We start from the raw sequence: 27506 nt of genomic DNA, 5'->3' as shown, positions 1-27506 counted from the left end.
ATAACGACATGTGTCCACCATCGTGGTCACATAGAGAATAGTTTCACTGCCTTACAAAGTCCCCATATTCTACTTGTTCATCTCCTTCTTCCTTCCAGGAGCCCCCAGCCCAGTGATCTTCAACTGTCCCCATAGTTTTCTTTTCCAGAGTGTTACAGACTTGGGTTCACACAGTTGGTGGCCTTTTCAGATTGGTTTCTTTCAACAAATAAAGTGTGCCTAATGTTCCTTCCCGCCTTTTAACAGTTTAATAACAGGCATACTTCTCTTTAATGGTCAGTACTAGTCCACTGTCACCTCGCCCGCTAAAGGCCACCTTGATTTCATCTGACTTGTGGCAGTCATGAGTATATCTGCTGTAAACATTTGTCTGTGGCTTTGTAACTCAGATGAAGAACTGGGGTGCTATCGCTGGGTCTTCTGGGAAGAGGACTCCTTGCTCTGTAGGGTGCTGAAGGGCTCTTTCCAAGTGGCTGTACCATTTGGCACTCACAGCAGTGAATGTGCGTCCCGCTGCCCCACATCTTGGCCAGCATTTGTTAGTGTCAGGTGTCAGGCTTGCGGTTCATCGTCATTCAAAGAAGTTGTTATGCCATTGCTGTTTTAATTTGCAGTTTTCCGGTGACGTAGGATGTTGAGCATGTTTCCATATACGATTTGTCACCTATATATGTCTTCAGTGAGATATACAGATTTTTTTTTTGTTCTTTTTCTAGTTAGATCATTCATTTTCATGTTGAGTTTAAAGTGTTCTTTATGTATGCTGGAGCTGTTCCTATTTTTATTATTATATATTATTGTCCTAAGTGCCTGCACAAGGGACTTTTTTTTGAAACCTGAGCATAGCTGTAGGAAAAAAAAAAAACACCCACATACAAATATTTTTTCCTTTTTTGTGGAAGAGATGGAGAAATATTTTTTTTTCCTGGAAAAGATTGTTTTTCTAGGTTCCTTTGATCCAGAAAGCTAGCTCTTCAGGCTGTCTCTTGTAAAGAGCCTGCACTTCGTGTTCCTCAGCTATTGATGAGGAGCGGAAACTGCCACTCAGCTCAGCATCCCTTCCCTTCTATGGCTCCGCTAGGAATCCAGGGCTAACATCAAACCTGTTAACAAGTCACCTTAACTTCCAGGCAGCTCTTCTGGCCTGGATCGTTCTGTTCAAACTAGTTGCTGTTGCCCCTGAGGAAAGGCTGGCCCTGTGGTGGGTAGGAGGCTCGCTCTACATTAAACTGTCTGGCTCCCGCTCTCCAGCTTCACAGTGATGGGTTTATATTACAGGACTCATTTTCATTTTATGTCTTTTTATTTACACATCAATTCTTTTGGAAGTAATTTTAATTCTCTGTTTTATGAGAGAGGGGCTCTGTGTCTGTGCATTCCTATATAAAAGAAAGAAAATGATTGTTTTTAATGCAGATTTGAAGGAAATATAATGGATTTCAGCTACAACAATTTCTCCTCATTTAGAAGAGATGAACACCTAGTTAGATGAACAATGTTATTCCTCCTATAATCGGAATATATCCTGTTTCCATGACAACCTGTACTTACCAGATTGCCTGGTAAAAGAAGTATTTTGATTCTGTCTTTGATAAAGGACTTGACCACTTTCTTCTTCATTGTGATAGTTAATTCTATTTGGGGCTCCCCCCCCCTTTAACATGGGCTGCTTTGAGAGTAGGGCCTCCAGCCCATTTTAGAGGTAGATTTCCTTCAGGAGGAAAGGAGAGGCCTCCCTAGCCCAGTGCGGATGAACACAGGAAATGAAAACACTGTCACCGTTCAGGTCATAGTCATTTTGGGGGGACCTCCCCGTTAAATTAAATCAACAGCCGCAACGCCCCGACTTTGGAAGAGGCTGTTTGACCTGTGGAGGGGCAGCTCTACTGTTGGTGTACAGCTGGACTCTAAACAGGAAGCTCGCTCTCCACCACTAATTTCTACCTTGTCTTGAGGGATGGTCTGTGTCCTCTTACAGCTAAATTCTGTTCTTGCAAAGAGAGTGCTGTTAATGATTTTCTCTCAAAATGAAAAATAGGGAATTATTTGCATCATTAACTATGCTTTTTCAAAATTTGAGAAATAATGGTCCTACATTTTATCGACAAGATTATGTTTAATGTAACATAAAATATTTAAGTCCAATATGGTAAGAAAACATGACTCTTGGGCATTTTAGGAATGATAGGGAATTAAACAAAAATGTGGGAGTGTTCAGTCTAGTTCTGAGGGTCCCACTGGGTTTGGGTGGGCAAAGTGATTATTTGGTATCCCCAAATCCTTGTCAACCATAGCCATTATTTATAGCCTGAAACACTCAATACAAAGTCACCAGAGGGCCACCAGGTATCTCATTGTCTGTCAGGCCTGATAGTTTGTAATAGACGTCCAGTGTCAGTAGGTACATGGTGATAGCCTCTGAGAGTGAGGTACTGACCAAGAAACTTTTAAAGCAATGGTGCAGCACACAATGTAACAGTGTGTGTATGCTGTGTACCAAATGAAAATAAAAACAAGTGAGACACCACCAGGCCTCTCAGTATTTATCATCCCTGCTGATAGATACCCCAGGGCAGGAGATTTAGTAACTATAGAGGTTCTCCCAGCTGAAGTCCTTGTCCGCCGCCATCTTCATGGTTCCTAATTAGCACTTTGCATGGAAGTTACAGTCCTGAAAATGTTACATAACTCTATTATTTTGTAAAATGTGGCTTCACTTTAAATCCTGCTTTCTTTTTCTTTACTTATTGACTGCTCATCAGTTGATGATGAATTCTCAAGCTTTAGTGTACTCAACTCTTCAGAAGTAAATTGTTGTTTGTTTTTTACTCTTTTGGGAGGAGGGTGCCACCCAGCTCCCAAATAAATCACACACAGAGGCTTATTCTTAACTTTAATGCCTGGCCTTAGCTTGGCTTAGTTTCTATCCAGCTTTTCTTAACTTATATTATCCTGTCTCCCTTTTGCCTCTGGGCTTTTCTCATTCTCTTACTTCTGTAAATCTTACTGTTATTCCGTGGTTTGCTGTGTAGCTGAGTGGCTGGCCCCTGAGTCCTCCTCCTCCTCTGACTACTTCTCTTTTTGCCTCCCAGATTTCTCCTTCTATGTGTTCACTCTGCCTGCCAGCCCCACCTATCCTTTCTCCTGCCTTGCCATTGGCCGTTCAGCTCTTTTTTTTTTTTTTTTTTTTTTTTTTTTTTTTTTTTTTTTTTTTTTTTTTTTTTTTTTTTTTTTGGTTTTTCGAGACAGGGTTTCTCTGCGTAGCTTTGCGCCTTTCCTGGAGCTCACTTGGTAGCCCAGGCTGGCCTCGAACTCACAGAGATCCGCCTGGCTCTGCCTCCCGAGTGCTGGGATTAAAGGCGTGCGCCACCACCGCCCGGCTATCGTTCAGCTCTTTATTAGACCATCATCAGGTGTTTCAGACAGGCACAGTAACACAGCTTCACAGAGTTAAACAAATGCAACATAAACAAAAGTAACACACCTTAAAATAATATTCTACAACAGTAAATGACTGGTCTGGAGAGATGACTTGGTCCATTAAGTGCTTGTCCACACAAGCACAAGTTCTGAATCCTCAGCATCTACATAAGCATCTGGGCACGGAGGTGTGCTCCCACCTCTGAAGAGGCAGAGGCAGAGGGTGCCTGGATCTCACTGGCTTCCCAACACAGCTGAATCAGTGAGACCAGCTCCAGTGAGAGACTCTGTCTCAAAAATCTGGACTGGACTGAGGGCTGTACATGTGGACCTGTGGCCTATACTTACACATGCACATTAACATATGCACACTCACATAATACACACATGCCACCCCCACCACACCAAGGGGAAAAAGAAGACATGATTTAACAGAATATTTCGACAGGTGCTTTGATGAAGGCATCTTCCTCCTGCAGGGGTCACTCTTCAGACATTTGTCAGGTACCCACACCATAAATAGTACTTTATAATATTTATATTTTTTGAGGTCTTCAGAGGCAAGCTCTCACCTCAGGGGCTTCGGCTAACTGACCTACAGGTCTGTTTCTAACTGACCAGCCACCCCAGTTCATCAGGTTTTCCAGGGCAGGATACTAGGACATGCCATTCAGTGCTCACACTAGGTCTATCCTAGGCAAATAAGGTTGTCCATGCTATGCAGCCTTTGCCAACTCCCCCAGCAGGGCAAAGGAGAACATTTCTATCCCATCCACCAACCCTATGGATGACTGGCCCTAGCCAGAACTGCTTACGGGATCAGGGACAGAGCACCATGAAGTCACAGCACAGGTCCCTTCCTTACTTGGAGTTCCTAAGGCTAGGCAGGCACAGGACCATTATTTCTACTGCAACAACCAAAACAGAGTTAATTCCCAGCATCCCTGTTGCCAGAGTAAGTGTTCCCAAGTTGGGTACTTTGTGTCCCTGCTTGGCAGGGCTCTGCATCTCTCCGTATCTCACACAATGGAACTTTCCCTGACCATCAGAGGGCGGTTAGATTGTGAATGGCAGAAAGGAAAAGTCTCTGGTAGTATGGAGGAGATGTAAGCACCACATTGTGGGAAACAAGTGTAGAGTGGGCAAACAGGATCAGTAGATCTGATTCTCCCATGAGCCAGGCAGATGCTGAGAACTGGGATGCAGGAATGGGGAGGGGCCAGGCTTGTCTCCATGAGTTCATGTTAAGGCTAAGCTTAGATACACCAAGGGAATAGGGGAGGGCTTGCTTAGATTGTGGGTATTTTCAAATATATTCAATATATTTACATATTTCCAAGACTATGTAAATAAAGGTATGTGTATGCACCTCTATTTATATACACACATGAGTATATCTCTGCATACATTTAGAAATAAACTTCCAACTGTATTTGGAAAGGTGGAAGGAGGTGTGGAAGATTCAGATGCTAGACTGGAGAATTCAGACCTCAGCCTGTGAGAGGCAGCCATTTGGGGCCTTGAACAAAGAAGGAGTAAAACAAAGCCCATTGTAGGAGGTGAACATGCCATTCATGGACAGGAGGAGTGGGCAGCAAGACAGTCAGCATGCTTCATGTACCTTTTTCAGTTCCTTACCAAATCTTGGAGGTGTGCCAGCAGGTGGCAGACCTGCTCAATGTGTTGAGACAGAGACAGGAAGAGGCGGGTCCCAACCTTCCCATCTGGTAGATGCACTGTAGATTCAGGAAGCCTGCGACATTGGCTCTCAAATACCAGCAGGGGGCACTCTACAATTGAGTGGAGGCTTGGGGCAAGAGACAGGGCAAGCTACAAGGAGCTGAGGGACGGCTGGGTCAGTAGAGGAACAGATGCACAGGTTCTGTGCAGCCCTAGAGAAGTTCTGAGGACTGGAAAGAGAACAGCTCCGTCATGGAATCAGTGTTTGGAGGTTTGGACCTAGGCTGCTGTATCAGCTGTTCAGAAGACATGGGTTAGAGGTCGGAAGACTGATGAAGTGGGTGTAGTAGCTGCCCATGATGCCCTTTGCCGAAACTCAGGAAATGAGGAGCAGGAGTGGGCAGCATCCTCGAGAAAGAAGGAAGACCAACTCAGAAGGTGTGGAGAAGACAGGGCATGGCCCACAGCTGGCACATGGGTGGCTATGGAGTTCAGAATGCCCTGGCTTCATTGCCCCATTTTTCCAGGCTCAGCAATCAAAAGACTGCACTCTTCAAGTCCAGTGCAATTTCCTGTACCTCTCTTTTCATTTGCGGCTCAGAACCAGACCCTCAGAGGCTGTTAGACCCTGTAACACTGGCCGAGCTTTTACTGTGTGCAGCTTATAAAAGAGGGCACTCATGCTAAAGGGAGCTCATGTTGCCTTCTCTTTTTCTGGGGTGAGAAATATGGGCCCCAGCAAGTTTAATGTCCATGGTTTTCAGTTAAAGCCTAGTTCAAACCCAGGCAAAGCAACTGCTGTTAAAGTACACTGTGGTCTCCCCTCACCCCATTGGAGTCTGAGACTAGTTTCAAGCCCCTCGTCCCCATCCCTCAAAGCCACGGCTTTAGGACCAAGCAACTGTGGCTTTGCTGGAGGCTCTATGCAGGTCTATGCCCCAGGCTTGTGTCTTTTTTTACCTTGTGTCTAGGGAATCTGGGGTCCGCCACCTAGTGGCCACAGGCGTCCTTTTTCTTTGGGATTCCTAGGTGGAAGACAGGCAGACCTGGGTATTTATAGCAACACAAGCTGTAAACGGGAAACTTCTACGCCTCAGAGGAGCCCAGCAATGTAAACAGCATATTGCCAATGAGGGCCTGCACCTATCCAGCGAACGCTTAACACGTGACTACAAATCTCACCATATATTTGTACACACCTTTGTCACTGCGACACGGGTTTCTCTTGTTTATATTGTCTCACTAGTGATCTCGAGAGCCTAGGATGGTGGCATTTGCATAGCAGATACGCAAGCATGCATTGGATGGAACATTGGCAGCATCTTTGTGACAGCCCTGCAAGGTTCACGTTTTCTCGGTTAATGATGGCTTGCGGGATCAACGGCTTGGGATGGCCATTGCTCACAGATGGGATCTTGGCACGTATGACTCGGACTGCTGGGATCTACTCTGTGCTGAGTTTTGTATGGAGCATTCCCATTATGTAGACACATGGTAGAGCTGTCTCCTCTCAAAAAAAAAAAAAAAAAAAAACACTAGAGACATTACACTCACATTCTGACTTTGGAGTAGAAGGTTTACCTTCCTGTTCTGTGACAGAGTGTGTCAATGAAGGGGATGTCAATAGACTTGCTGCAGTCTCTATGCGTCCTTCATGGTTTAAAGGATGGGACTGAGTTAGCATCCTTGCCTTTCCTTCCCTTCCAACTCCAACATTCTACTGTTTCTGTGCCTCCCAGGGAGCCGGATATGAGTGGAAGAGAGAGGACCACTTGTTACTAGGCAACCAGCACTCGCCTCACCCATGTTGCCATGGTGATGATGAAAGTTGGGCTGATGGGATTACCAGCTCCTGCTAATTGCACATGAGCACTCAAGGTCTCTGTCTTTTTCTTGCTTGCTCACTGGCTTCGACCCTCTTGTTCTTCTAGGAACCATAGAGAGAGCCTCTCTCTATCTGTAGTCCTCCTGGGGCATCCCTGGTACACTAATGAAAAGCGACGGGAAATGGAGCCTGCCTGTGCCTCTGAGTAGCTGTGTGACCTTGGGCAAGTTACCCAGCTTCTCTGGGCCTCCATTTCCTCATTTGGAAAATGAAGGGGTTGGAATGCTGATCCCTGCGGAAGGTTCTTCGTAGCTCTCAAATCCTTTGATGCCTAGGGAGCATGTCAGGGGAACAGACCACACTGTTACCAGGCAACCAGCAGGCACCCTGCCCAAGTTGCCTTGGTGACTGGATACTGGAGGGGAGGGGAGTCACTGCTGCAGCTAATTGCTTAATTATTTATGAGTGCCTCAAGTCCTTTCTGTTGTTTTTGTTGCTAGGGGCTGTGGGGTCACCTTCTCCTCCCTCCTGCCACACCAAGGCATCTGCATTGTGTGTTATGCAATGAGAGAGCACCTTGGTCCGGACCTCCAGCGACCCACCTCCTAGTTCCACCTTGTAATGTCCTAGAGCAGAGGCCTCAGGTAAGTCAGCTCACCTCTCCAGGCCTTGAGTTGCCTCTTTCCTCTAGCCGTGTGCTTGTTTAGGGGAACACTAAGTGCCCCATCTACCCAGAGGTTCTGGCTCCTGCCATCTACTTGTGAAGCGAGGAATACAAGTGAAATGCTCCTAATTTGTTTTCAGTGAAGTATAATTTTGAAGCATAATGAGAATCAACATGTGTTCGGTGGGAAGGGGACGGAAGTGCTCGCCGTTGCCTCTCCTTGCCTTAGTCATGTTGCCTGAATTCTTTATTAACCTAAGGTCATTGATATTTTACTCCGTAGGTATCACCTACTTCCCGACTAGGTTTCAGGCCTTCACAGCATAAGATGCAGTAAGCCATTAAAATATAAGAAAGATAAATATTGGCCGGGCGGTGGTGGCGCACGCCTTTAATCCCAGCACTCGGGAGGCAGAGCCAGGCGGATCTCTGTGAGTTCGAGGCCAGCCTGGGCTACCAAGTGAGTTCCAGGAAAGGCACAAAGCTACACAGAGAAACCCTGTCTCGGGAAAAAAAAAAAAGAAAGATAAATATTAAAATAGAGGCGCTCCTTCATTGACTAATAGCCATGTTATAATCTTGAGACCAATGTCATTTTGAGCACCTTAGAAGCTAAAGCGAAAGAGTGATAAAGAATGCAGAAAAACTTTCAGGCTTCTTCCGATCCTAAATCTGAGAAGGAATTTCTATGTGGCTTTCTATTCTATAGGAACCGCAGATAGAAATTTCAAGCTAGACCTTTCTGGCTGAGTGACTGTCACAGAGTGTGAGGAAGAAGCAAACCGTGACAGTTTGGCTAGTTGCGATCATTAGAAAGCAGCCATCCTTTCTACTGATGCCTTAGAAATTCAGGCAGATAAATGTCAGTGAGTCTGAGTCCTCAGAGTCGGGAGCTATTTATAACTCACGTACATAGATATGTGCTTATCTTGTACAACTTGGCAACATGTATCAGCTTTTTAAATGCAGGCAGCTGTTCTCATCCCCCAAACATCCTGACGTAAGCCTGTACAGATGAGGATGTAATTATGAAGATGCCCGTGGTGGACTTCCTTATAAAAGAAAATGGCTAGAAAGTACATACTGTTGGGAGCTATGTCTACAGTGAGTCCTGTTGACATCCTTGTGGGGGAAGTAGATTTGTTTTGATATGGAAAAGTGTTCAGAGACATAATGTTAAATAAGAAAAGGAAGTGCAGTGTTGATATTAAATGCATCTGTTTCTTCTATAAAAAGATTGGGAGATACAGTTTATAAATTAAGATTTATGTTTGTATGCACAGATGTGTATTTTTCTAGAAGCCGTTAGCAGCAATTTCCTCTAGGAGAAAGACCTCTCTTCTATGACTTACTTTTATTCTCTGGACCTTTATTTTTCACTCAAATGGGCAGGAGAGCCTGGCAGTGGGAACCCTGAACCCTGAGTCTCAACACACCTGTTCAAATCCCAGCTTTGCCATGTGCTAGTCATGTGACTTTGGGGTTAACCTACCTACTCTGTCCTGTATCTGTAAGATAGGTGGAGGTAGTACCTTCTGTATTTGTTTTTGCTCTTTTGGAGGGGGGCTGCCACTCAGCTCCCAAATAAATCATACACGGAGGCTTATTCTTAATTATGAATGCCTGGCCTTAGGTTGGCTTAGTTTCTAGCCAGCTTTCCTTAACTTAAATTATCCCATCTATCTTTTGCCTCCGAGCTTTTCCCGTTCTCTTACTTCTGTAAATCTTACTCTTACTCTGTGGCTTGCTGTGTACCTGGGCAGCTGGCCCTGATGTCCTCCTCTTTCTCTGGCTCCTTGATTTCTCCTATATATTCTCTCTGCCTGCCAGCCCCGCCTATCCTTTCTCCTGCCTTGCTATTGGCTGTTCAGTTCTTTATTAGACCATCATCAAGTGTTTCAGACAGGCCCAGTAACACAGCTTCACAGAGTTAAACAAATGTAACAAAAACAAAAGTAACACACCTTCAAATAGTATTCTACAACAACCTTCCATATCACGTCATTTAAGGGGTACACCAGCTAATCGGGTAGAGCTCTCAGAAAGGCTCTAACAGTGCCATATATGCGCTTTTTTGAAAGGTTAAAGAAGGATTGAACAACAAATGCATCTGATCAGGTGGATCCTAGTACCTCCGTGAGGGAAAGACTCGATCGTATAGTCACATTTCCAGAATCTTGGGCTATATGGAAGTTACATTTCAAGAAGGGATCACAGAGCACACATATTGTTGTCATTTTATCTTACCTTGGCTAGTTTGTGGGGAAGACAGCGGTCCTGGGTTCAGGACAACCTGTCACGAACCTACAAAGCTCTTATCCCTTTGTGTTGCCCAGCTCTTCTCCCTCAAGCAGAAAGCAAAATGAATGCTGTCAGGTAGAAAAAAAACTCCACGTTCCCAGCTGCTGGAGGCCGGGAAGGTACTATCTCGAAATGTGGGTGAAAGAGGGTGTCCAGGGCCCCCAGCATGCCTCCGGGCCTCTGCCTTTGCCTGGAGAGAGTAACAGAGGCTTAGGGGGAACCTTGCTGGAGGGTTCCTCTTGTTATGAACTGAGGAGTCTCATGGCTACAGTGACTTCCTGGATTTTCACACATGCAGGCTGTGTGTGTGTGTGTGTGTGTGTGTGTGTGTGTGTGTGTGTGTACAGAATTGCGGCTTCCTCTCCCCCTCCCTCCTCAGCCATGCTTGAAGGCAGACCTGGAGGAGAACTTTGGCCGACTCTGAGGAGTCTCTTGGAAGCTGGGCATTCTGTGGGCACATCCAGAGAAGGAAGGAAGCTAGCCCTGGTCCCTTAAATACACTGAGTTCGGCAATTTTGTTCTCACCACTAGCCATACAAAGCTTCAATACTCCCTGGCCTCAGTGTTGCCAGATTCCATCTCTGTCTAAAACCTTGTTTCTGCACTCTCAGACACTGGAGTCTCTTTATCTGTTCGGCCATTGGTCCTCTCTCCATCTATCTGTCACATCCAACTGTGCTTCCATCTGCCCTTCCATCCCTGCGTCCCTCCTCCAGCCATCTGCCAGCCTTCCCATCCCTCCAGCCTTCAGATTGCTGGTATGTCAATCCATCTCTCCTTCCTCCCTCGCACTGTTGGACTCTGAGACTCCATCCACACTGATCCATTGGCTGGACCTTCCATCTGTCCTTGGCCTCAGCTGCAGGGCCAGCGGGGTGACTGTTCTGCCCTTCTCCCTCGGGTCCCCTGCTCCGGGCGCAGGCCGGCCGGCCTTTGTTGGGCTGGGGCAGGGCCGAGGCCGGCCGGGGCGGGGCGCGGGGCGGGGCGGGGCTGGCGCCGGGAGACGACTAAGGCTCTCGGGTCCGTGCGTCCGCGGCCTGGCCGGCGGAGAACATGGCGCTGCCCCCGGCCGCCGCGCCCCCCGGGGCTGGCGAACCTCTCGGCCTGCCGCTGTCGGCGCTGCGGCCCGAGCCCAGCGGCGTCCCGCTGCACTCGCCCTGGACCTTCTGGCTGGACAGGTGAGGGCCGCGCCCCGCCGCTTTGTCTCGGCCGCGTCCTCGCCCCACGCGCGCCGCTGCCTGGGGTTCTCGCGCGGGCGCAGCCAGAGTTCCGCGCGTTCCCGGATAGCGTCCAGCCAGCCCGACCGGGAGTCGCGGCAGGCCGGGAGAGTCTGTCCCGTCCCCGTCCCCCCCACCCCCCCGCGTGTCCCCCGGGCGCTGAGCTTGCTGCTGCGACCTTCGCGGCGACAGCAGTCGGAGAAGTCGGCCAGCGGCGGGGAAGCGTGCCGGCCGGGCTGGGACCTCGCTGCGGGCACCTGCGCCTCCGGCCCAGGCAGGGGGTCTGGAGTGAGCTGGGGCTTCTGTGATCCAGGACGGCTTGGTGGGGACAGCTCAGGTGCCCTCGCCTCTGAGAGGCCTCAGCGGAATCCCTGTCTAAAATAGAAACTTTTCACACCACCCCGGGTCTCCATCCTGCCTTGTTTTTCTTCACAATGCTCAATGCCACCGCGTTCCTCCAGTGTGAACTTATTTTCAGTTTGTTCCCAGGCCCACCATTGCTTGCCCCGAGCGAGATTCACAGAGCAGGGCCTGGCTTTGGATGTAGGCAGAATCCTGCACCTAGATCTGTGCCTATGGTAGTAGAACGCCTACTTTTGGTGTATGTATAGATGCATGGATAGCCTGTCATCTTGATACCTGTCGCCTGTGTGGGTCATGACAACTTCAGTTCTTTCCAGAAGTGCTTGGGAAGTTTTGATAAAAACTGTGTCTACCATGGTTTAAGAGTTAGGAGGAAATGTTAAGAGTTAGGAGGAAATGTATGTGACAGTTTCCGGAGTCTTAGGGCTACACTGATGTCTTTTTTTTTTTTTTTTTTTTTTTCCAACTTAGCACCAAATGCGTGCAAGTTTTTTTAAACTGATACTCCTGTTTTAAGTGAAGACAGTCCTTTTCCTGGTGGATTAGCAACTACCTCTAAGAACTGACACCTAGAGCCAGTTTGCTTTCCTGAGACCCAGAGAAGCTGGGGGTGGGGGAAATGGGGGTGAGTCTCATTTGCAAAACATTTTCACTTTCATTCTGAGATTCCAGCATTTCACTGTCATAACAGAAGTGGCTTTGGGGGTTTAGTGGTCATTAGCAAAGGGAAGCCACGCCTCTGTTTTCAGAGGTGGCTTCTTACTGTGCAGTTGTTACCTGGCATCTGTTTTTTGTTTGTTTGTTTTGTTTTTTATTTTTTCAAGACAGGGTTTCTCTGTATAGCTTTGTGCCTTTCCTCTGACTCGCTCTGTAGCCCAGGCTGTCCTCAAACTCACAGAGATCCGCCTGCCTCTGCCTCCCAAGTGCTGGGATTAAAGGCATGTGCCACCACCTCCCGGCACCTGGCATCTGTTTTTATCACACTCCGGCCTGTGGACTGCAGACCTGCTGACCAGTAGAAACAGGATGGAGAGAACAACACTTTCAGCAGATTTAGTCTACTTAGAATGGCACATTTTAGGACTATTCTAAGGTGTCGATGCTGTGTGCCCAAATGTGCTTTCTGAAAACATCTAATAATGTCTTTGAACATAAGAATATGCAGGCTGGTGGTGTAGCTCAGTGGTAGGGCATCATGAACCAGGCCCTGGGTTCAATTCCTAACCCTGGGCCAGAGAGAGAATAGCCTTAAGAATAGGTAGCTCTAATAAAAGCACAAATTATATCTTTCTTATATTGATTTGCATTTTTCTCCCCTCTAAAAAGTCAATAAATGAAATGTGTTATTTCTGTAGTGTCTAAACCTTTCATAGAGACGCTGTATTCATTTAGAAATTATAAGTAGTTTCAGCATTGTGCCTGATGCATCATCTCATAATTTTTATTGAACTCTATTTTACTTCTCTGAGAATCTGTGTGTTTCTAGAGGCTCTACCCACCCCCAGGCACACTCAAGGCTGTGAACATCTCAAGTTCTGGAAGTTAACGTGGAACTTTCCCCCCAGAGAAGCAACATTGTAGCGAGTGGTCAGGTTCTCGGGAGAGCTTTGCAGGAAGCCCAGCCTTCCCTGAATCCAGAGACGCACAGCATCCAAAGGCCCCCTGCCACCCGGAGCTTCCTTTTGGCACCTCCCTCTTAGGAAGTCCCACAATCATCTTGCCCAGGCTCACCTAGCTGCACTCCATTGTTGAGTGAGCACAACTGTGGCATTTGTCGCACGGGGCTGTTGTGAGCTGTGGATGTAAAGTACTGAGCAGGTGCCTGGCGTGGAGTAACAGCTTAATAAGTGCCGTGTGATGGGGCAGAGGAGCTAGCTGGGTTGGCAGATAGCTGTGTACACAGGAGGACCTGCATTCCCCTGCCTCTTTCCAGGACCCAAGTCAAAAGCCCGGCACAGTGGTGCATACCCCTAAGTACTCATTCAGTACATGTGGTCTTAGCACTGAGGAGGCGGAGACAGGTGGGATCAGTGACACCCACTGGCCAGCCAGTCTGTCTTTACTTGGCCAATGCTCCAGCCTAGTGAGAGATCCTGTCTGGAAAAGACCAAGGCAGGCAGCATTACTGAGGAAAGACACCCGAGGTTGACCCCTGGCCTGCAAACGCATGCATCACTCTCTGCAGAGCAGCTGATATGAGTTCAGGAAGAGGAAACCAGCTGGGTTGGGGATTTAGCTCAGTGGTAGAAAGCTTGTCGAGCAAGCGCAAGGCCCTGGGTTCGATCCTCAGCTCCAAAAAAAAAAAAAAAGGAAACCAGCATTCTCCATCCATTTCCCTGGTAGGCAAATTGGAGAACCCTTCAGGCATTATTTGCGTTTTTAAGTAGTCAACTGTAAAAATCCTTACTTGGTTGAAAATCAGTGGGCTATGTGGCTAAGAATGTATGTATGTGGGTCAGGGCGCTGGATGAAGAGACTTCTTCCCCTCCGCTGGGTATTTAAACTCTCTGTTCCCTCAGTTCTTGCCTTTACCCCCATTAGTGCCTCTGCATGTTTCCTGGTCATTGCATGGTGACCTCCTTCCTTCTGTTTCTCACAGGACCCAGCCCTTGGGCCTGTCCTGCACAGGCCTGCCACCCAGGCACAAGGCAGGTTGGCAGCTCCCACTGAAGCAGGAGATGACAGAGCACCACAGGCAGATCCCGCAACCCGTCTCTACTTCCCATGCACCACGCCGCTGCCTTTTCAGCTGTCCTTACAGCTGTCCGCTAATGTGTTCTGAGCTTAGATGTGAGCAGTTAACAGTTAATGCCATCTCTGTCCTTCCAGTTTCTCAGCCCCCTAATTGTGGAGTCATCTGTCACCATACTTGCCCAGCATAGAAACTGAAGAATAATGGGGAGACGATACTCTTCAGCTCCCACTGAGCACCTCTTACTGCCCCGCTCCTCTTGCTACTGCCCTGCAGCCCACTGGCCTCCTTGTTCTTTCCCTACCTGTCCCAAGCATGTAGTAGAATGTTACCTTAAGGTGTGTTACTTTTGTTTAGGTTGCATTTGTTTAACTCTGTAAAGCTGTGTTACTGTGCCTGTCTAACACACTGGATGGTCTAATAAAAAGCTGAGCGGCCAATATTGAGGCAGGAGAAAGGATAGGTGGGGCTGGCAGGCAGAGAGTATATACAGAAGGAAAAATCTTGGAAAAGGGATTTGAAAAGGAAGGAGCCGGAGAAGGAAGAGGACTCCAGGGGCCAGCCACCCAGCTACACAGCAAGCCACGGAGTAAGAGTAAGATTTCTAGAAGAGATGGGAAAATCCCAGAGGCAGGAAAAAAAAAAAAAGATGAGATAGTTTAAATTAAGTAAACCAGGCTAGAAACAAGCCAAGCTAAGATAGTTTAAATTAAGTAAACCCGGCTAGAAACAAGCCAAGCTAAGGCCGGGCATTCATAAGTAAGAATAAGCATCCATGTGTGATTTATTTGGGAGCTGGGTGGCGGCCCCCCCAAAAGAGAAAAAGACAAACAACATGGACCTTTGTCCCTGCTGCTGTCGCTGCTGTCTCTGTCTCTGCCTCTGTCTCTGTCATTGGACTGCCTTCCCAAGTCTGCTCTCTGAATCCTTCCAGTTTTGGCTCCTGTGTCACCTTCCAGGGGAGACCTCTCCTGACCCCTGATGTGGAAGGGCACACATGCCTCCACATGTGCATCCTGAGTCCCTGATGCGTTATCTTTTGTCTTTAGAATCTTCACCCTTGGCTGCTCGCTTTCTAGAATGTGAGCCTATGAGGGCAGAGCTCATTCTCAGCTTCTAGACCTGGCAGAGTGTTCTTAGTGGCGTTGAATTATTCCCACAGCAGCTGTACTGTCCTGCAGTGGCTTGTTGCCCTTCTTCACATGTCTGTCTGTCACCCTTAGCTGTCCTCTCAAGTCTGGACACATGCAGCCAAGAGCCAGGAGGTCCGCAGTCTGGATGCTTTCCTGATTACTCCAAGATGGAGCTGATTTCTCCCCCAGCATCTTCCTCTTCCGCTCACCGCTGTTGCTTCATTCCCCTACCCTACTACCAGCGTTTCCAAGTTGCCATTTCTGTCTGATCCTCCAATCTTCTTTTCTAAGAACCCTGCTCCATCCATATCTATACTTCTGTAGTCTTAGTCACCCTTAGCAAACTTACCAAAGTCTAAGACATGCCCTCCTCCCCATGAGTCCCTCTCTTTCTGCTGGCCCTGGTCATCTATAGCTCCAGAGCATAGCGGCTTGCCGAGGTGTCTTCTGGTTCCCAGTCTCCTCCTTCCAGTGCCTTGTCTGAGAGGAAACCCTTCTGAGCATACACCCGATCTGGCCCTTCCAGCCTTTCTTACCATGCAGCAGAGTTGACTTATTTCTCTCATTACCTGAAGCTGCTTCTGTAGAGGTGCGTGTGGTCCAGATGAAGCGAAGTTCTGGATCTCTACCCGTACTTCTACCAAAGAGGCTCTCAGTGGTGAGGTGTGTTGGGTGGTATTTTAGATATCAGCCACAGTAGGTTGTGTTTCATTTTGTTTTTCAAGGTAAGATCTTACCCTGTAGCCCAGGCTAGCCTTGAACTCTTGATCCTCCTGCCTAACCCTCTGGAGTGCTAAAATTTCAGGCAGGTGCCACCACATCTGGCTTTAGACATGAGCCATATTTGCAGAAAAAAAATTTACTTGTTTTTGTTTTGTTTTGTTTTTAAGGAAAACTTTAAACTTACAGGTTATGGTACCAATTTATGTTTTTCTCTTTTAAGTTCAAAACTCTCCTTTTGACCTGGCCATTACCTTCTCCAGTTCCAAAGTACTTGCATTTGTTTCCCTGCCTCCCAGTAACAGCAGACTTCTGATGCTTGTCTTGCTAGGGACTTCACTGCTAGTGAACTTTGTCTCATGAGCTCCTGCTGTTTGTGAAGCAGGATGACTCTTGGTCTGCCTGGAGGGCCCGGCTGCCACAGTGCTCCTCAGTCTCGGAGCTTACACCTTCTGGGACTCCACAGCATCTCCTTCTAGGCAAGCATTCTACTATGGTCGGTTTATCTTTTGTCTCTCACTCTTGATGGTGAGATGCTAATGTCTTCAGGTCTGTGACTGAAGGGAGTGCCTGGTACATAGCAGGCACGTTGTATTTGTGGACTTGAGTTGTTGTTGTTGTTGTTACTGCTGCTATTATTATTATTACTTCATACATGTATATCTATAGAGTGCATGCATGTTTGGTGCCCACAGGGACCAGAAGAGGTTATCAAATCCCCTAGTACTGGAGTTAAAGACAGTTGTAAGCTGTGATGTGGTTGCTGGGACTTGAACCCAGGTCCTCTAGGAGAGCAGCCAGTACACTTAACTGCTGAGCCATCTCTTTAGCCCTGAACTTCTGATCACAAAAGTGGACCATCTACCACCAACTCCACCAAATTTGTGTGTCTGAGGTGTAGTTCTCTCTCTCTCTCTCTCTCTCTCTCTCTCTTACACACACACACACACACACACACACACACACACACACACCCCATAATCCCCAGCATGTATGTGCTATTAAAATGTTAGTTTCTACCCTGCCCAGGACCACTCAGTAAGACCTCTGGGTATAGAAGATCATGAACCTGTCGCAGATACCCCTCGTTTCTGAGCTGGAATGTCCCCTGTATATGCCTTGATTCTATGAACTGAACATATAGAAGTGAGTCGCTGATAGGTGAGAGTGAAGCCATGGCCACAGTGTGTCCTTCCCTCCTAGTGGCCCACCTCACATGCCACATGCTTCAGGGGCATGAGTGAGACTTCAGAAGTATGAAATCCTAAGGGACCTACCTTATAGTGTGTGATGCATCCTGATGCCTGCTCGTGGTGTGGTCCATAACCCCAAATCTGACACCCGGAGGTGGGGCCAGGCTTGCAAAAGGAGACCCCCACATACTCTCTCTTCCTTGAGTGGCTTGCATGGATGAGGTCAGCAGAGGACACGGGAAGAGAGGGACAGGCATTGACACTCCTCCTCCCCCACTCTTGCCCTTACAGCTCCACAGACTCTCTGAGTAGCTGAAGGTTTTATTTTTGTGGACGGTTTCAGTATTGATCTGTCTGGCAGTCAATGCTCTTCCCCAGGGGATGCATGAACTCTCCACATGTGGACAAGTGGATACTTCTTACAGAACGGCCCAGGGCCTTAAATATCAGCATCCTCACTTTGAAATGTTACTCACCCTTGGCTAGTAGTGACTGTTTAAAAAAAGCTGTCTTCCCGCTTTTCATATTATAGATGCTATTGACTTGTTCTTAAACCCGAGGCAGCAGGTAAGAATAGCAATTCTGCCTGATGATGTCTCTGGAGTCAGTCGGTCTTAGCAGGGTCTGTGAACTTGTGTTGTCCCTCTCCACCTAACTTCTGACTCCAAAGGATTAATCGTCAGTGAAGATGAAAAGCGCCCCATGGCTGCTGTAGAACAGGAGTGACAACATTTGGAGGTGGGGGAAATCAAAGCCAGATAAACATGGAGAAAGAATGCTTAGGTTATGCGGACAGCTTCAGCAGATGCGTGGCTGCCAACAACAAGCGCAGCCCCCTTTTATATGTGACTCTCAAACAGGAAACTGGTGTAGCCGCAAGCCACAGATCTATCTAAAAGTGATTAAAATGAATTCATCTTTAATGGAGTGAATGATGTACGAGGGGCATACTTAATCTCGGTCCTGGGCCTGTGTGTGTTTTCCCTCTGACAGCTGAGCCCGACGTTGATGTAAATTGCTCGGGAAGGGTGAATGTCGGCAGACACATCCCTGGCTTTGAAGCTCTTCCCCTTCAAATTTGTTCTCTTGGCTAAAATGAAATCATCTCCTGTAGGACGTAGAATATTGTCATCATTCATGTTTTTCACAAAGTGTATGTGCACTGGGCATATAATTGGAGACGTCGTGCTATATAAAGCTGTAAACTGTCTTTCTCCATCTTAGCCTGTTAATATGACATACATAGAAGTACTCCTGTGTGTTAAACAGTGGCCCAAATGCTGTATAAACTCAAGTACAAAGGCCTCTGGCATTGCAATCAATGTCTCAGTAACATCTTACAGATGAAAACATTGAGGTCCAGAGAAGTGCCCTGCCTCGGGTCACATAGCAGTGCAGGAGAGAAGCAGGATTGGAATAGAGCATTGGGTGACCACCTGGAGATTGTGAGCCCCCGACCACTGCTTTCCTGGGAATAGGACTTCATTCTCTCATGCATCATATCATGCAGTGGCATGGATTTAGAGGTAATCTCTTAATTTCAGCCATTTAACTTTAAAGATGGGAAACTGAGGGCTGCTTCCATGGAAGATTTAAGCCAAGGACCCCCTGCATTAAACTTTGCAGAGAGAGCTGGGGAGATAACTCATTGGGAGAAACAATTGCTGTGTAAGCATGAGGCCCTGAGTTTGAATCTCCAAGACTCACTTCACGCCAGCCGTGAGAGCAGGCTTCTGTGATCCCAGCTTTCCCACGGGGAGATAGGCAGCAGGCAGAGACAGGAGAATCTCCAGGCACTTCCGGGCCAGCTAGCCTCAGAGTGGGAAGCCAAGACCAACTCATAACCATCTCACATTTGAGCTCATGCTCATGTCATGCATCTCTCTCTCTCTCTCTCTCTCTCTCTCTCTCTCTCTCTCTCTCTCTCTCTCTCTCTCTCTCTCTCACACACACACACACACACACACACACACACAAAGAGAGAGAGAGAGAGAGAGAGAGAGAGAGAGAGAGAGAGAGAGAGAGAGAGAGAGAGAGAACACTAATGAACTAAGGGGGGTTTTTACTGTAGAGAATATAGAGAACCCTATCTGGAACCCCACACCTAAGCCCCCAGACAGGGCCATCCTTCATAGTCATTGATCCTGTTGCCTTGGTGATATCTTTGGGTGATGATGAGGGTTCTATAAGAACAGTGGTTTTCCTGGGTGGTGGTGGTGGTGGTGGTGGCGGCGGCGGCGGCGGCGGCGGCGGCGGCGGCGGCGGCGCACGCCTTTAATCCCAGCACTCGGGAGGCAGAGGCAGGCGGATCTCTGTGAGTTCAAGGCCAGCCTGGGCTACCAAGTGAGTCCCAGGAAAGGCGCAAAGCTATACAGAGAAACCCTGTCTCGAAAAAAAAAAAAACAAAAAAAAACAAAAAAAAAAAACAAAAAAAAAAACAGTATTTTTTACATTTTGCTCATGATGCTGCTACTCACTGACCTTTACCATACAAGGTGTTTGCGTTTCTTGTGATGACTTATTCAGATGATGCAGGACCAGTGTGACGAGAAGAAGAATTGGAAACCCCAGGGACTTAGCATGTCTGGGACCTAGACTGTGCCTGCCTGTAACAAGCTCCCAGGTGCTGCTGCTTGTAGATTGATCCCCCCTCAGGTCACCAAGGTGCAGGGAGAATGTGGGAAACCCTGAGAGCACTTCTGCTCTGGGAGACGCCTCACTGAGTGTTGAGATGGCTGGGGAGTAGTGCCGTGGCCATGGGAAAATGGTTTCGGTAGGAACCGACTCCAAGCCCCACGTGCGGTGGCCATGTCTTTACGGGTGCACTGTCTGTCTTTACAGGAGAGTTTTCGTCTGGAATGTCCAAGTCAGGGATTGCAAGGTGTGGTAGTTGGGTTCCTTCAAGGGTCACCACTGACTCAGGATGTCCGCCAGCTGCGGCTCCAGTCTCAGCTCTGCCACTGCCAGTGCTGTGTCGTTTAGTGAGTTCCTGTACCAGCCCAGCCTTAGTGATCTTATCTACCAAGTGCAGATGGAACATGACGTGCACATGCAGAAGACATGTAATCTCTTCGGCTACCAGCACATAGTATCTCAGAAAAAAAAACAAAAAAACAAAAAAAAACAAATAGGACAACATGATTTCAGACATTTGAGACGTCAGTGAAGAGAGTTTTTTGTTTTGTTTTGTTTTGCTTTTTTTTTGCTTTTTTTTTTTTTTTTTTTTTGGTTTTTCGAGGCAGGGGTTTCTCTGTGTAGCTTTGGAGCCTGTCCTAGAACTTGCTCTGTAGATCAGGCTGGCCTTGAACTCACAGAGATCCACCTGCCTCTGCCTCCCGAGTGCTGGGATTAAAGGCATGCACCACCACCGCCCTGCAAGAGCATTTCTTGTGAAGAGTCTTGGGGATCTGTTTTAGTGAGTAAATGTGGTTCGTAAATAGCGTATTAAAATTGCGTATGCAAACGGTGCTGTGGCGCTTGGGGACTGTTTAAGTAGACCAGTTGGCTCAGGATTGCTGGCTCCCTGCATCCTCCGGACTCTCCAAATGAAAAAAGGTTTTCACCAGTTTTATGAAAGAGAATCTTAAGATCCCTTCTGTCTTACCCTGCTAAGTCAGAGACACAGGAGTAATATAAAAAGGGAGCTTGGGATTCGGTCTTAAGTAACATAAATGGCTCTCTGACATCTTCACGTTACTCATTGACTTGGCAGGCCCTAGGTCCCTTCTGTCTTAACCGGTGGCTTCTTAACTCACTTCAGTTCACAAGGAGACAGCCTCCAGCATGCCTGCAGCCGAAGGCTGGGAGAATCTGGTGCGTGTCTTCTCTGCAGGTGGACACAAGAGGCTCTCCGCTGTGTGTGTAGCCTCTTCCCTGTTTCTGGTTGGTGCCTCCATACTGGTGGCTGGCTCCTCATCTGTGTCCTGTTCTGTCTGTATCTCCGCAGAGGAGTTAACTACTGCTGATGAGGTGCATTTTGGACACACCATGTAAGAGACTTCTACCTAGCACTAGCTTATGCTTTCAGGCAGCCAAGCACTAGGTACAAGACTGTTTCTAGAGGGGAAAGGCAGAGGGAGAGGCTGGTGGCAGAACTGGGCTTGGCCTGGGAGGGTGATCAGTCTCTGTAACTTTCCTGCTCCAGCCCCTCAGTGGCCTTTGTTGTGTGTGTTGTCTTCCTCTTATGCCCAGCCCTTAGCAATGATCGAGAACGTTCCTCCTCCAATGCTATGCTGCTTGCATTGCCAGACATCAGTACCTTACCTCCCTCTGTGTCTCCCCCAGTGTGGCAACGGACAGAGAATGGGCAAGAGCAGTGGGTGGACCCTAGGAGAGCAGGTAATGGAAGAGGCGGAAGAGGAGGAGAGAGGGATTTGCCATAAGACCTGCTCTGTGGGTGGCCATGCTGACCGTGATGCCTCTGTCTCTGTTGAGAGGTAGCGTAGTCCTAGGAGAAAGTCGGGAAGGCAGTGGCATTAGAGGCAGCAGACCAGGAATCCAGATCTGCTACTTCAAAACGAATATATGGAATCTCTTGTTTCCTGATCTGTAAGTGTAGGTTATGATACCAATCTGGCAGGATTGCTTTGTGAATCAGAGCTAATACATGCTCAATAAAAGGAGGCTGTGATTACATTACAACTGTTAAATAGAGCACAGACTTGGATAGAACAATTCAAAATCTCGTCTCTGATCCCCTGGGGCAATTATCTCTCCATTGCTGTGTTCTCAGCTCTAGCACTGTGTTGCAAGGAGGGTCCTGTAGACTCCAGAGAACTGGAATACAGACCTGGTGCTAGGTTGTATGATGGCCCACATCTGTGGTCTTCTGGGAATGGCCACAATGTACAGTCCCTTTTGGGAAAATAAAGCAGGTCCAAACTTTGTTCCTTTGCCTCCAGGAGCCTTGGAGTGGGGATGGGGGAATTCCAAAAGCAGAGGTGCCCTCTGTAGAACACACACCCCACAGGACAAGGGCTTTGCCTAGAATGGTTATCACTGTGCCCTCAGCTCCGAAAGACAGTAGTGAATCTAGGTAGTGTGACTAAATGTTGAATTCTCCGAGACTCTTCCATGTCCACACCAGAGCTGCTTTCTACACTATGGATTTTGAACCAGAAGTTTCTGTATTATGGGACATTATGTCCTGTACATTATGGGAGGTTCACCCACTTATTTATAGCAACACATAAATGCCTCCCAGTACTGCCTTTGATCATCTGGGTCCCTGCCATTCCAGAGCACCCTGGTCAGCAGGCAGAGGGCTCTGATAGTATTAGTGTTATAGTATTCTGTATAGAGGACGAGATCTCTGATATTGGTAAGGTAAGAGATATAATGAAGATATGCCGCACATGTGCTTTCAGGAAGAACGTCTCGTGTTTGAAACCTATTGTCCACCTTTGCCCTTCTGTTGCTTATGTGGCAGCATTGCCTTCTCAAGAAGCAGCCCCAGACCTGTAGTTCCAACTACTCAGGCAGCTGAGGCAGAAGGATTTCAAGTTCAAGGCCAGCCTGGACAACATAGTGAGACCCTGTCTCAATATATGTCTTTACAAAAACCAAACAAAACAATGCTGAGGATGTAACCCAGTTGCCTAATATGTGTGAGGCTCTGGGTTCAGTCCTCAGTAATGGGTAATTTAAAAAAAAAAAGCAGTATGGCCGGGCAGTGGTGGCGCACGCCTTTAATCCCAGCACTCGGGAGGCAGAACCAGGTGGATCTCTGTGAGTTCGAGGCCAGCCTGGGCTACCAAGTGAGTTCCAGGAAAGGCGCAAAGCTACACAGAGAAACCCTGTCTTGAAAAACCAAAAAAAAAAAAAAAAAAAGCAGTCACCATAGCTGACAGCAGATGAGACACCTTGAATCAGCAAATGCAGTGCACACTGACCTGCTTACGAGGCAGGTCGCTTGAAAACCTTGGCTGCTTTGCCCTTCTAAAATGGGCTCTGTGGCTGTGGCCCAGTCTTGCTTGTAAGGAAGCCTGAGGTTCAGGGGTGAGGTGGAGACATGGCAGCGTGTTTTAGTGACTCTTGGGATCCAGTTTGGTGAATAGCACACCAAACCTGCACCGACCAGCTGAGCTAACATAGTTCGGACAACACTGTTTGTTAGTATGCAAGACAGATATTAATAAAACCACCCAGCAGCCAGATGAGAGTTACAGCTTCCTTCGTGAAGTAACCGGGAAACTGACCGTCCTTTACAGTTGCCAAGATCCAACATGATGACCCAGTGTAACCTGAGGAGAAAGGGTTTCTTTTTGCTTTTTTTTTTTTTTTTTTTTTTTTTTTTTTTTTTGGTTTTTCGAGACAGGGTTTCTTTGTGTAGTTTTGGTGCCTGTCCTGGATCTCACTCTGTGGACCAGGCTGGCCTCGAACTCACAGAGATCCTTCTGGCTCTGCCTCCCGAGTGCTGGGATTAAAGGTATGCATCTCTGACGCCTGGCTGGGTTTCTTTCTGCTTAGGGTTCGTGAGAAGCTGGAGTCCATCCTGGCAGGGAAAGGCATGGCATGGCAGCAGGAGTCAGGAGCTGGCTGAGCACATTTCATCTGCACACAGGGAACAGAGGGAACAGGAAAAGGGACAAGGCAATCGCTCTCAAAGCCCACCCCCAGGGACGCACTTCTGTCCAGCAAGGCTCTACCTCTACAGGTTCCCTAACCTCCTCACAAACAGTGCCGCCAGTTAGGTGCATTTCTTCAGATGGGGGTATTTTTCATTCTAACGACCACCCTGAGTTTCTGTGGAGCCAGACATTTCCTTCCTGCTCTGATGCATTGCTACCTGTTGTCAGCCTACCAAAGGATGGCTGTGGCCACCCCTGCTCCTGTTGAGTGTTGTGAGGACTTTCCCTACGCTGCTTCATTGGAAAGACTTTTAAACCACGTCTTCTAATTCCCACTGACACACTCTTGAATTAAAGATAAGATTAAGCAAAAGTGACGATGGCCTTGTTGAAAACACACCAAGATTCCTTACGAAATGACGATGAATGGGAGCTGAGGGGATGGCTCCGTAGCTAGAGTGTTTGCTGTTTAGGATGAGGACTTGAGCTTGGATCCTCAACACCCATGTGAAAGCCAGGCACGTGGTGCTTGTAACATGTCCCCCATCCCCCACCCCCGCCACCGCCACTGCCACCCCACCCCCTGGGGGACTGAGACAGGAGAACTCTGGAGATTTGCCGACCGGTTATTGTAGCCCCAACAACAATCTCCAGGTTCAGTGAAAGACCCTGTTCCAGAAAAATAGAGAAATAAAAGTGGAGAATTATAGAGGAAGACATCGGACATTGACTTCTGGCCTCCATATGTACACATGGGTGAGCATAGCACACATGCGTGCACACATGCACACACACACACACACACACACACACACACACACACACACACCACATACAAACAGAAAAAAAGGCAGCTTTTTGTTTTCTTTTAGAAATACAAGTGTGGACGGGAGAGTTCGTGCTTACTCCACAAGCATGAGGTCCTGGGTGCTGGTCCCCAAAGAACCAGGTGTGCTAACCACGCCTGCAATCCCAGAGCAGCACACTGGACACAGGAGGACGCCAGACACTTGTGGATCAGACAGCTTAGTCAGTCAGTGAGCTCCAGGGTTAGTGAGAGACCCTGTCTTCAAAACTACGCTGCCGAGTGATGAGCGGAGATACCCTGGCACACACATGCACACCCGGGTGCATACACCAAAGGGGAAGTGTGGGACTGGGCGGAGCTCAGTTGTAGAGCACATGCTCAGCATGCGTGACACCTAGGTTTTGTCACTGCTGGGACTTGGCTGGGCAGCTCCACAGTGTTGGGATGAGGAGCAGCCATCAGAAGCACATCATCTGGGTTTGTTAATGTCCCTGTCCTGGGGACAGTTGCCTTGCCTCTCTGAGCCCCAGAGTGCTCACTGTAAAATGGCCCCAAGCACCACTGTAAGCTACAGGGGCCCCTGCAGGACTCTGCCACTCAGCAGCAGCAGCAGCAGCAGCAGCGGCGGCCACCTCACACTGGCTACCCACTTCTCGGTCTTCCTCCTCAGGTGAATACAGCCCAATTGCTTCCTTCCAGATGCTTCTCCTGAGCTCTGGAGCATCTTCGAACACTTGGACAGAGGAACAGAGTCCTTAGGTGATTTGTGCAATTGTCTCCTAGCCCAGAGTATCAGGAGGAGACCAGACTAGAAACAGGGGCCCCGAAAGAGCCCCAGAGATTAAATGCTCATCAGCGACTTTTGAAAGTTAAACGGTAGCTGCCACCTGCGTGCTGGATTTGTATAATTTGACATGATAATGTCCGAAGTGAATACTCACATAATACTCACTCTAAGCTATTTTAAACTGAAGAGTATCTGTGAAAATTTCAAATATATCATTTTATTCTGCAGATTAAAAAGCTGCAGAATTCATTCCCTACCTCAGGTTCTCACTGGCCCCCTTCCTGAGTGCAGCTAGGGAAGGAGTCCTGTCTAAAGTGCTTGTAGGATCCGGGAATGTATTTGCTGGGTGTACTTGGTAGAGCAGTCATCCAGGCTGTACAAAGAAAGAAAAGTTAGTCGGATGAAGTGCCAGTTGAATCTTGTAAAAGCAACAGACTTTGAAACAGTCCATGCCTAGCAAGTGTTGAGTTCTTTCCGTTTTTTCCTAGTGTCTTTCTAATCTGTAATGGCAGTAACATGCTTTATCTAGCATATTTATCTTTGTACAAGTAGATGCTTTCGTGACCACTGTCCAGACCATCCATGCTCCCTGATGGGTTTCTTTGAGGTCCAGGCAGCCGCTGTTATCACCAGCGTGTTGGTCCCTGTGTGTTCACTGTCGATGTCCACTCAGGTCAGCTTAGGTGAGACCTGACACCAACAGGCAGCCATGTTTGTGGTTGTGGTTTTGCTTTTTAAAAACAAAAGCCATAAAATTTGTACACAGTTAGGAAATAATTATATACCCATGACTTACTTATTAGAATTTATCTGCCTAGTGGGTAACAAGACATCTTTGCCCCTAAGCTAGTCCATAGTTGCTTCCTTACCTCTAGACAAGGGAACTATGTCCAAAAATGCATTTTGATATTTTGATTTGTGTGTGTGTGTGTGTGTGTGTGTGTGTGTGTGTGTGTGTGTAATGTATATATGTGTATACCATTGTGCAAGCCCACATGTGCATGTGTACAGGCCAGGGGTTGATGTGTATCTTCCTCTATTGCTCTCGACATTATGTTTGGAGACAGGGTGGTCTCTCACTGAATCTGGGGTTTGCCATTTCAGCAAGATGGCTGACCAGCAAGCCCTTGGGACCTACCCGTCCCCTCTGCTCCCCCCCCCCAGCACTGGGGTTACAGATGTCTGTCACTGCCCCAGCTTTCACATGGATGCTGGAGGTCTGAACTCTGCTCCTCATGTGTACATGGCAAGCGCTCTCCCCACTGAGCCGTCTCCCCCAGGGCCCTTACCACCTCATCACCTCTGCTTCAGAGCTGGGGGGGGTGGTCTTCTCTACATCTCTAGGATACAGTAGATAACAACTCTCTACAAAGTGTCCCATGTTGATGACCTCTGGGACTGGGCCTCTTAGGGTCGTTAGGATCAGTGGCTGATGAAGCTTGTTCTTTTATGGATTCTAGACACTGGTGTGTCCATTGTGAGCAGGGTGTCTCCCCCTCTTAGGGAGCCCTTGATTCCTCACCCACAGGAGACATGGGCTTCGGAGCGTTCTTCGTGTGGTGAAGTATCATCTTAGACCTGATCCTAACAAGGACCCCAGTGCCTTGGAGCACAGCTGCTAGGTCAGCAGGAGGAAAGAGAAACAGTGGTAACAGAGTGTCTGAATACCTAGAGATCGGCACCCCAACCCCGGAAACTGTGCTGGAAGCTAGGCGAAGTGCATTTTTCCCTCTCCCAGAGAATAAACCTGTAGTGTGCTGCCATCTAGTGGAACATATAGAAACTGGAGATGAGTGTGATATGGCCACAACAGTTCCCAAGAGCGGCTTCCCGAGCTCAGGGGAAACTGCTGAAAGGTTGTTTGTTTGTTGTTTGTTTGTTGTTTGTTTGTCTGTTTTTCAAGTCAAATACAGGAGGGAAACCAACACTGATTGTTAATCGTATTCTCTAAAGTAACTGAATGCTCCTCTGTGTCCCAGGGGTGTGTGGGTATTTACCACCAGGGGGGTTATAGGATTTTAAACAGATCACCCAGAAGAGGAGGGTGCATTCTCATTGCCGTTGGCACAGCAGTTTGTTTTTTTTAAATCTGAAGTCCAGAACAATGCCTTTATGATCATAGGATATTTTCATA

The 27506-nt window shown here is 47.8% G+C and overlaps 1 protein-coding gene across 4 annotated transcripts in view; it reads left to right on the top strand.

Annotated features, from left to right (window-relative positions):
* Positions 1 to 27506, top strand: part of Eif4e3 (eukaryotic translation initiation factor 4E family member 3) — a 263456-nt gene that overhangs the window by 17842 nt on the left and 218108 nt on the right. Inside the window, exons 2-3 of one of the 4 annotated variants that reach the window (XM_076567463.1) lie at positions 6840 to 6978; positions 7426 to 7569. Coding sequence is in view for 3 of the 4 variants with exons in the window: in XM_042273715.2 (XP_042129649.1) it covers positions 10944 to 11068 (125 nt within the window). In the remaining variant the exon portion in view is untranslated. Of the gene's footprint in view, positions 1 to 6839; positions 6979 to 7425; positions 7570 to 10871; positions 11069 to 27506 lie in introns of those variants that run through there. The other 3 variants (XM_042273715.2, XM_076567461.1, XM_076567460.1) reach the window with 3 other exon arrangements.

This window comes from Peromyscus maniculatus, chromosome 3 (assembly GCF_049852395.1).
Source record: "Peromyscus maniculatus bairdii isolate BWxNUB_F1_BW_parent chromosome 3, HU_Pman_BW_mat_3.1, whole genome shotgun sequence".
NCBI lineage: Eukaryota > Metazoa > Chordata > Mammalia > Rodentia > Cricetidae > Peromyscus > Peromyscus maniculatus.
The sequence above is the reverse complement of the archived record's forward strand: the minus strand, read 5'-3'. Positions and strand labels throughout refer to the sequence as shown.